Source organism: Strongylocentrotus purpuratus, unplaced genomic scaffold, assembly GCF_000002235.5.
Source record: "Strongylocentrotus purpuratus isolate Spur 01 unplaced genomic scaffold, Spur_5.0 spur5_scaffold_3, whole genome shotgun sequence".
In the NCBI taxonomy this organism is placed as follows: Eukaryota; Metazoa; Echinodermata; class Echinoidea; order Camarodonta; family Strongylocentrotidae; genus Strongylocentrotus; species Strongylocentrotus purpuratus.
In genome coordinates this window covers 15,070,312-15,081,432 of record NW_022145609.1, presented here as the reverse complement: position 1 = coordinate 15,081,432, position 11,121 = coordinate 15,070,312, and the positions used below count along the sequence as shown (strand labels likewise).

Here is an 11,121-nt window from a genome sequence, read left to right as displayed (position 1 = left end):
TTGTTCCGCTCATAGGCGGCTATTCCCAGTTACCGGGCATTATTTGTTATTGTATCATTAGTTAAGTTTATTAATCTATTCATGTTTTCTATTTATTTATTTATTTAGTTCTGGGGAGGGAGATGTCGGATTACGAATTCATGACCCTTATACATAATGACCATGTTCTCAAATTACGAATAGCGGTCTTCATGAATAGTTGTCCAGTGAATAGCGGTCCTTATAACTAGCGAGCGGAGCCCTCCTGATGGGCCTCTGCCATTTTGGTCCGGCCGTTCACTTCGCCCCCCCCCCCTCTCTCACACACACATAATACGCAGCCTTATTGTAGCTAAACAAGAATCTATAGCAAGTCGGACAATTATAGCGATCAAACAATAGCCTTGCTCGGCCGCGTGAAATCCTGCCACGGCATTTTATGTTTTTACCTTTAGAGCGAACTTTTCTTTTGTATTCGCTCCATAGAACTCTACTTTATCTTACAGCGAGGTGAAATGAAAAGAGCGTCATCATGAGTAGATCTTTTGTTTAATGTTATCCTTCTTCTTCCTAGTTAAGTCAAACCTTCAATTTAGGCCTATCCATAATGTAGCTTCCTGTACCGTTCGCTTTTTTTTCCTGACTGCTATATGAAGCATGTGTATGCTCTGAATTAGGCAAACAGGGGACCGGCGCGGTTTAAGACCTCTCCGAACGAAATGTAATGTTGAGTTATGCCTTACCATAGCATATCGACTTGGTTTCTAACAAGGGAGCTCCCGGTTACGAGCTGCTCTGCTCTACCACTGGGCTATAGCGCCTCCCTCCTTTTAAAAAGATCTTTTAAAATTTGCCTTTTATTTTTTAGAATAAGAATCAAAACATGTTTGGTATGTTTTTGTATCTGTGCATTATGATTTCAAAATTTCACTTTCGCCACTTAATTATACAAATCTACGAATAAATGATTCGAATGTTAGAGCAGAAATCAATGTTTGTATTTGTGTCCCTGCCCGTTTTGCGATCATTTAGTACATAATTATAGCGCAAAGTAGAAGTCGAATGATAAATTATCACCAAGAACTGATTAATGTTTTGTATTGCATTTCCAATTGCTGCTTAACTTTATCACCATCAGGCTACGTTTTTTGTTTACATCTTCATGATACACATGTTTTATAATCTCGATTTAGTTCCCGGACTCTTTTTTTCTATTTATTCCACTTTTAAAAAGAGCTATGGAATTATTATGATTAAAAACGCCTTTTGGACGGGCAATTTTCGAAGGCAAATCTCGGGCGTGAAATCCTGCCACGGCATTTTATGATTTTTCCCTGAGGGCACTTAACAAAATATACATTTTTAGCGTCCCCGCCCGCTTCCTTTTTGGGGGCCGCCTCCTATTTCTTATTTTTGTTTTTGTTTTAATTTTTGTTTTTTATTTAATTTTTTTTTAATAATTTAAAAAAAACCATGAAAAACACTGCTAAAATTGATCTATTACTGATTTTTTTTTTAAATTAAAAAATCGTCCTTGTTTTCACGAAGTGACGGTAGTGAGGAAAATCGTAACGCAAAGTGAATGCAATTTTTTCACTACCGTCACTTCGTGAAAACAGCGACGAAATGTGGGCGGCCATATTGAAAAATAGCCCGACTGTCAGGGAAAATGTACCGAGCGGCCATTTTGAGCGGCCATTTCGAAAGAAAAAAAAAGCAAAAAGAGGGCCTCCCCCTACCTATTTTTCGAAAAAAACAGGACGCTAATAAAATATTTTTTTATTTTTTATTTGGCCTTAGAGCGAACTTTTCTTTTGTATTCGCTCCGTAGAACTCTACTTTTATCAAACAGCGAAGTGAAATGAAAAGAGCGTCATCTTGAGTAAATCGTTTGTTTGATGTTATCCTTCTTATCCCTAATGAGCAAACCTTCAATGTATTAGAACCAAGTCATGGGAGGAGAAAAAAAGCAAGATTTTACTGACAAAATATAAATTCTTCCAAGCTCAGGCTGTGGCGATGTGCAACGCGTAGCGTGAATATGAATGACGGGAGAGAAAGATAATTCATTTGTCCATTGTTAACGACGCTAGAATCATATCGCGATGTGGGAATTATACAAATATGTTGATAATCATTCAAATTACAAACATACACAAGCGACCCAAACAGTAATCAATTTGCCGACTATAACGGCATACATGTAGTCATTCACACTATTCGTCTTTAATTTTGTTTTTGTTGGGGACAATTAAGCTCGCAATTAAACAGCCATTAATCGTACATAGTCATCTTTATTTCACATTTCATACAGTCGTCACAAAAATTAAAAGAAGGCGTATAAAACCCAACAAAAATAAATCATAATTTATTCTGATCAAGATGAACGTGTTGATGCCCCCCCCAAAAAAAAAAACAAAACAAAGACGATCCACCAGACAAGCTCATGCTGTGCTGTAGCAATGTACATCGCAAAGCTTCGCCACAATGATTGGAAAGATAATACCCGCCCGTTACGACGCAAAACGGCGCGAGAAGAATAGATCGCGACGCGAGAAGAATACATCTTTTTTTTTTTTTTTTTTACAAACAATGGAATGTTTATCAGAACGAAAACCGGAGGAGGGGAAGACAGGCTTTGACCGACAAATACTTCCTGTATATCAAGTTTAAGCTGTACCGCGCATCACGAGCGAGAACAATGACGGGAGAGATAATGTTCCATCGCCTGGTGGGGCGCAAAAGGGCGCAAGAAGAATAGAGCGGGTTTATACCAACAATAGACAGTTTCTTTTCATATGCAAGAAACAGGTGAGGGTGACTATTGCGCCCCTTCGCGCCCCTTTGCGCCTCAATGCGTCACTTGGGACAAGACTGTTCTATTCATCGCGCCCCGACGCGTCCGGGCACAGTCGCAACTTTGGAAGGCTCCCCTTATCCACATTACAAATGGAGCAGTGTGGTGTCTGTGATTTATTCTTTGACTCATGCATGACTTATGTAAATTTGATTTTTGATTTGTTTTGCATGAAGGTTTCATTTGCGCCATTTTTTGTTTTAATATATTCATATGTAGTTACATCATAGATAGAATTATGTAAAGGGATTGGTAACTCATATTTTACACATACTTGTATTTGCATTCATTTGCTGATCATGTAGGCAGAATTATGTGTATCACTCTTTACACTTAGTTTGCACAGTTTTTTAAAGATTTTTCAGAGGACTTGTGAGAGCCATGTCATGTTTGTTATCCTTCTAAGTTTGAAATTAGGTGACATATATCAGAGTTGGGCATGACATAAACAATTTGTTTGATAAATCTAATCAGTAATTTAGATTAAAAATTTATTTAGTTCAAAAGTGCAAAAATGCTTATATCTGAATGCTGCAAGCAGGTATATTTCCTCTTGATAACCATAGGTATAGAAATACTAAAAACTGGTGCTAACTTATTGAGATTTCTTTTTTATTTCAAGACTATTTGGAGTTACTGACAAAAGTATGTTTCTTGCAGTTTGTTAGTGTTGTTTTGCATGCATGACACAATGTATTTTGATTCCTCACAAGTATTTCTCTGCCTTTTCCCGGTTCAAAATGAAAATATTTGTGAAGTTTCAAAAGTAATAGCCAATGAAACGATATCAAGATCTTTTTTTTATCAAACAGATAAAATTGATAATAGAAGGGATTGTTACAAGAAAAAATTGTTAGAGGTGAGGGTCGGTGATATAGTTCAATGGTCAGTTTTCATCTACTTGAGCCCCCCCCCCCCCCAATTTGCTCAAATAAATGCTAATGTTAAGCAGATTTGCACACTATTGAAAGGTTATTTTTATTTTTATACTACCATATATTAGTTCTAGAAAAAATTTTAAACAATTATATATGTAGTCACATCTGACTAGTGCAAACATATCCGAGAATCTCAATCTATGGGGTAGATGTTAGAAGGAGCTAGGCCCAACTTCTAAAAAGTAAACAAATTGCACTTACTGGTAACAAAATACAAAGCTCGCAGATAATGCAAAACGTTGGGCATTTAACATTTTAGTTCGCATGATTTTTATTATTTTTTGTTGTATTTTCTTTTGTGGCTGTGAGTTTGTTTGTTTCGCCCTCAAGACATTGATGCATGTGTCCCTAAATCATGTGCCAATGAAGTGAACTGCACAAACCACTTAATGAATCCCGGTGATGCTACTTACACATGTTTCTGCATGCCTGGATGGACAGGGGAAACTTGCTCAGATGGTTTGTACCAATTCTACCCCACATAATAATTCCAAAATCATGATTTAGATGAACGATATGGTACACTGTTGCCCATAAAGTTGAAATATGTTGTCCATAACTCCTTTCATGAATTGACAGTGGCAATATGATTTTATCTTGATAGATAAAGTGTATATCTTATCTGAACTTTATTAATCAATCTCTATGACTCTTTAAATTAACCAGTAAAGTTCTGCGTAGATGTAAACTATCAAGAGTAGCCAGATTGTCTTAGTCATTTCATGAAAAGAGGTAAGACAAAAATTATTCCAACTCTACAGGCGACAGTGTTGTATTGGGAAACTGAATTTCTGTATTGTGCTGATCTGATGCATATTTGCACATAACTAGTCCTCTTCCCTATTTTGTATTGATACCATTACATATTCAGTAGAAACTTTTTGCACAATAATTTACTTAATCACATCTGGCCAGTGCAAAAATATCATTTTATTGAAGTATAAAGCATGTGTACCGAACACTAATCATGTATATATGGTAAATTTGAGCACAGTTTACTTTTAGATAAACACTATGTACATGTACTGTGTTTTTTACAAGCAAATGACAGCACATGATTTTAAAGACACCAAGGCTAAATCTATACTCAATTATTAGTACCTCTATTATTTCACACAGAATGAATTTAATCATGTGTCTTTTTTTGTACCACCCAATAATCTTTGGTAAATAATCCAATTATATTTGTTTTATGGGATTGTAAAACAGTTCAATTATGAGCTGTTTGTTTATATGTTAACAACAACATTATATATTTTTCTATTGATTCACAAAATTATCAATTTCAGATCCATGAGGGCTAATGTTAATTTAGAAGTTACCTCAACAATACTTCAGGGCTTTGAAGTTTCAATTTTCAAATGCAATTTTACAAAATATTATTTAGTATAGTCTTATCAAATTCCCCTCTAATGTAATCATCTTAACAAAGTTTGTTGAAAGTGAATAGGCACTAAGCTTTGCAAAATTCTAAAGCATTTGCATTATACAAAAACAAAAGTAGCAGAAAAATTACTGCCTAAACATGGTAATCAAGAGCTTTGAATTATTGCCAAATGCCTGGCATTGGAGAAAGAAAAAAATATTTTGCTGTTTTAGATTCATTTTTTAACATGCTGAAAAGGTTATTCAGATACAAATATGCATAATCCTTTTTGTCGAATGTGTAGATTTTCGTGAATGTGATTCGATGCCGTGCGAGAACAACGGAACCTGCATGGATGGCCAAAATTATTACAACTGCGCTTGTCCTCCAGGCTTCAATGGATCATATTGTGAACATAGTATGTGAACTTGCAAATATAGGGGATGATGAGTAGCATGAAAATGCTTGATCTTTATTTCTGAACATAAAAGGGTTGAATCATTACTAAGGCTGCTGAAAACACATTTTATTTACCATAATAAGTGCATTTACTCATTGATTGATGACTTGAAATTGCAGTGCAAATAAAATTTGTGACTATAAATTCTGTATTCAATCAAACAGAAGTTTAAGATTTGGAAGGGTTATTTCAAAGAGTATGCTAGGAGAGAGTATGTAGTTGTATTTTTTGCTATGGTTAATCCAAATCCCAATTGTTTCTTTTTAACCCTTTGTGTGCAATATTATAGGGGAGCATAACGATATTAGCATAGTTTAATGGTAAATCTGCATCCTTTCTCTAGGGAAATGAAATGCTAATATCTACAGAGTTTTTAAATAAAGTGTGAGTAGAATTTTCTTGAATTCCTGCTGGCCTTTTCAAAAGAAAAGCTTTATGAAACAAATGAAGCAAAGCTGGTAGTATGATATTGCTGCTGATTGCATACAGTTTTCTGATGGTATGAATAATTTGTTTATTAATAGAAATAGCAATTAATATGAAGGTTGTCTGGATCTTTCAGAAGTTGGCCATCGTAACTGAGATTGGTAATCTGATTGCAGAGTAAAATAATGATTGAAATGATCGCTTTTAGAGTGTGTCCGATGGAGGAAAAATATTTAGAAAGGGGCTGTTGTTTAAGTATTCATATCTACTGCAACTATTTCAGTCTGTCCTGATGGTACTTTTGGAGATTACTGTACGGTGAGCTGTACTTGTGTGGATGGGGCTAACTGCAGTAATGTCGATGGGAGCTGCACTTGTGAGCCAGCATTTGGGGGAGCAGTTTGTGACAGAAGTAGGTGAACTTGTTGGTATTGTGATGGCTAAAATCAAAGAGAATTTAGAGAAGAAGATAAGCATGATCATGATGAATGTCTCAGTAGATATCTACTTATTGTGAATTCTTTGAATTAAATTTACATCCAAACGTAATCTTTATATGCCACACAAATAATCTCCCTGTGCCACATTGTATTTATAATGGTTTGTATTTATAATGGCATAGATATTCCAAAGGCTTCAAGATTTTTTAACTGTTTTCAAGATTAAATGCCAGATTAATCTATACCGGTGTTAAGAAGGATGCAATGGAGGTAATCAAGACCAAAAAAGGGTAATTTTGCAAAGCCGTTATGTTTAAAGCAATCCTTCCATCAAGTGTTGCCTGTTGTTTATGCAAAATTGCACATGTGGCAAATGAGTATTAATGGTACATCACGCTTACCGGTATATCCATGTATTAAAGAGGAAGCCCACCCTGGTATTAAGTTGGTTTTGATAGAAGCCGAAACACAAGATAGTTCATTGAAAGTTTGAGCTAAAATCGATTAAGAAAAAGACAATTATCTATATTTGAAGGTGCGATCAATCAAATAGGCAACTCAGTGACATACAAGCTCCTCTCCCATCTGCCCTATACTAAAAAACTGCAATAATTTATATTTTCCCGTAAGATAATTGTCAATCATGCATTCACCCTAAATATGATTATTGCAAAAATGTTTTTATGCAATCCCTGTATGAAACAAATGTATTCCAACATCAATAAACTAAGAAAACGAAAGTTAATTTTAAAAATTCTGTAGGGAGCAAATTGGAGAGGAGCTCGCATGATACGTCACAGTGTTGCCAATTTGTGTTTCACTAATGACAACGTCTAATATTTGTTACTTTCCTATTATTTAATCAGAATTTGCTCAAACTTAATTGATTTGTTTCTCTCACATTTGTGCTTTTATTGAAACCCACTTTATACCAGGATGGACTTCCCCTTTAAGTTATACATGTGCATGTACTGTGCATGTACTTTGCATGTAACTACATATGACCACTGAGTGTTCTTAATTACACCCGTTTACGGTTGCAATAGTGCGCATGCGCAGACATGGGCGCCATTTTAATTTACGAGTAAACAAACCATTGACCTCTAGAGGTCAGTGGTTTACGCGTAATTAAGATAGCGCCCATGCAAATATGATGTGAGCGCACAGTGCAGGCAGTGACGCAACAATACATGCGCATCTGAAAACATTCATGACATCACTGCCTGCGCTGTGCGCTAACATCATATTTGCACGGGCGCTACCTTATTACGCTTAAACCACTGACCTTTTAGAGGTCAATGGTTTGTTTACTCGTAAATTAAAATGGTGCCCATAACCATAAACTCGTGTATTAAAATTGCTCACAGAATGCTCACTAGGAATCTGTTGAACATAAAGACCTTTTTTGCATACTTTTCTGGCCTTAACAGATTTTTTGGAGTACATAAAAAAGCTGCAACTTATGTTTCATCTTTCCCAATTTGATGGTATTCCAAATATAGAATGATAAAGTGAGATGAATTTATTCCTTGCAGTAATATGTTGTATGACAAACTTCATGCTGAACAAGAAGAACATAATTCGTAATAAGTACCCTAACCATGGCTTAATGGTACTTTCACTCTTTGCAGGCGAGGTTACAGTCACAGCAAGTCGCACATCTAACGATACAATATCAAAGGGCGACGACTTTACACTAGCTTGTGAGGTCAATCTCGCAGGGGAATACCTCAAAGAAGTTGCTTGGTACAGAAATGGTGACAAACTCCCGGTACAATGGATGAGGATTACAGGGTAGACAGCAACCCTGCCATGGGAATGTACAACATCACCATCCTGGGAGCCGATGTGGTAGATACAGGGTCCTACCGCTGTGCTGCTGTGACAATAGGAAATAGATTTAATGCATCAAGCGAAGCCATTTCAGTTGATGTTGTTGGTGAGAAGCTAGAAAGGTTGATGATAAACAAACTATACATGCATACAGAATTGTCATACGAATCGAAAATGTCAATATCCGGTCGATTTATACATGTACATTCAATAAGTAAGTTTTTTTTTTTTTTTTAATGAAGTACATGTAGATATCTGATATTCTCTCTTTAAAGTTCTATGTATATGTGTAAACACCATACATAAATTAAAGGGTAATTTGTTACAAGTCCAAAATACAGGCATTTTAACACCTATAGACAGTTTGCAAAGAAGAGTAGTGTGTGCTGATCCGTTTAGAAATTGTTGTAGGTATATTTTACAACATTCAGATTGTTCTGAGAATTCAGCATCGCATTGCAAATGATATTGACCAGATTGTACTTCTGCCTGTTACCTGTTGTTCGTTGGATACCCAGCTCAATTTCATGGAATTTTTTATTTGTACTGCTCCTTTTAGTTCCTGGTCAAATTAACCGTGACCTCAGCAAACTTGAGGATCGTATCCAACTAAACCAAACGGCAAGTCTCATCTGTACCGTGTTCTCGAGCAGTGAAGCAATCATAGCATGGGAGCGGAATGGAGTGAGACTACAGGATAATGTGACCAGGATTAGCATTGAACCAAGCCAAGAAATGGGAAATGGAGGGACGTATTTTTTCAGTGTGCTCAAGATATCTGACACTGTCCGAGAAGATAATGGAGTTTTTATGTGCTTGGCTCTTGACGGAGCTGGGAATGTGACCGACAGCGCTGATTTTACTATCTTTGTCCAAGGTAAAGAGTGAAAGTAATTTTTCTTCAATATCAACTTTTTAACTCCTTTTCTTTTCTTTGATTGATGTTCTTTGACTGTTGATACAGATACCCAATGAAATCATTGGATTCAATTTATCATACAATATATGCCCTAACAAATCTTTCTCTATCTCCACTCCCTTCATTTGGGAGCTTTCCAGTCGATTGCTATTTTCCATGTATGCTTGTTTGTGTCCAAACCACAAAGGTATCCTCATTCTATCATGTATCTAATAATACATCGGGAAAGGAAGAAGTGATAAGTGCAAGTGTTAATTCTAAGGCTTGAACCCTTGACCTTTTCATCTAAAGTCAAGTACCACTAGACAACAACACCTCTAAAAGCACCAACTATGACTAAAACAAACTTTGACCATTCTTTTTCCTGTATCTTTCACAGAGGTGGCAGAACTTGCTAATCCAGAATATGACAATGTCCTCACCATGCAACTTCAACTTGTGTGGGACTTCACAGTTCAAGGCAATGACGATGACATCAACTGCACAGCCAAATACGGGATTGAAGGCACCAATGAGAAAGGGCCAGATGTTGTGGGGGGTACATCACCTATTGTCGTGACGGGCTTGAAGCCCTACACCATCTACGAGTTTCAGCTGATCTGTGTGAATCTTGCTGGAAGCAGCAAGGCCCTGGACTTTGGACCCCAACGAACCCTAGCTGGAAGTATGATCACTATCTTGCATGAATATTCATTCTTATGTCACCCTAAATGAAAAAGTAATGTATGTATTTTAGTGTGTGAGTGGTTTTGCATATATTTTCTGAATATATTCCTCCATTTCTCCTTCTTGTTAAAGTTTGATGTAAACTTGCTTAATTTCTTCCACCATAAATATAAAGACCCTTGCATAAAAAATGATTACCGGTAGATGTTAATTTTTTGAACGATGAATTATACTTAATCATAGAAAGGTAGAGGTAGAGTTTTAAGATAATGATAAGAGATAATTTATTACTTTATAATTATTTATTTTTGCGAATAACTCATTGATTGCAAATTTAACAACACCTTAACAATATTTCCAGTAAGTAATGTCGCATTTCAAAATCACTAAAGAAAGCCATGTGGCATGCCGTACATACATGTTTAAAGCGTCTTTACACTATAGCACGAGCCATCATCGGGTCATGAAGCGCAGTTCGATACCACATTGATCCTAATGGGGCACTTCAGTAGATTATTTTCATTTAATTCTCGCGAAATAATTATAATATTATGATACTCAAGAATGAGTTCATGATCCATGTAAATAGAATATTAATGATTGAAAAGTATATAATGGGTAGTGGTTGTGGCTTTACGCAAATTTAACCACTCACAAATTCTTCCTGGACCCCTTGATGTGCAAAAATATCTTTACACAAAAAATATTGGCTGATACTGTATTGGAAATAAGAGAGGTGTCTTAGGAACGTTCATGTACGTCATATGTGTAAAAGTTATCAGTATAAACCATGACTTTTCTACAGATATATTGATTCCTCATTTCAAACATACATGAAGCAGATCAGTGAAAAAATCTGTTGGTGAAAAATCATGATACTAAATATATTGATTGTAGGCGGGGGCATTTGGAGATCAATTCGTCTTTTAGTCTGCCATGGTGATAGAAATGGGGCTTTAAAAAGAATCAAATTTCTCCTCTTCCTGGGAAGCATTCAAGCCCTTCGTAAATGTTACAATGTTTGTAGATTCAAGTCACAATGATGTAAAAACGAATCTTATAACACAGAGCTCAATTAATATGTGCATTTCCCATTCATTTAAACATGTTTTGAAGAAAAAAATGGCGGCTTTTCTGCATCATATCTGAACGAGCCTTATATCTCAAGCATTAAAACCACTTTACAACAAAACTTCTATAATATGTATTCATGCATGTACATAAATTTAGCAACTAA

General features: G+C 35.9%; 2 protein-coding genes across 2 annotated transcripts; both read left to right on the top strand.

Moving 5' to 3' along the window:
- Positions 1-4,136: 4,136 nt before the first annotated feature.
- On the top strand, positions 4,137-8,399 carry LOC588373 (delta-like protein D). Its single transcript, XM_030996562.1, has 4 exons — positions 4,137-4,233; positions 5,445-5,558; positions 6,310-6,438; positions 8,098-8,399. The coding sequence occupies exons 1-4, from the start codon at positions 4,164-4,166 to the stop codon at positions 8,262-8,264; spliced, it is 480 nt and encodes a 159-aa protein (XP_030852422.1). The 5' UTR covers positions 4,137-4,163; the 3' UTR covers positions 8,265-8,399.
- On the top strand, positions 8,285-9,932 carry LOC105440019. Its single transcript, XM_030995771.1, has 3 exons — positions 8,285-8,405; positions 8,859-9,176; positions 9,598-9,932. The coding sequence occupies exons 1-3, from the start codon at positions 8,285-8,287 to the stop codon at positions 9,930-9,932; spliced, it is 774 nt and encodes a 257-aa protein (XP_030851631.1).
- Positions 9,933-11,121: the final 1,189 nt, after the last annotated feature.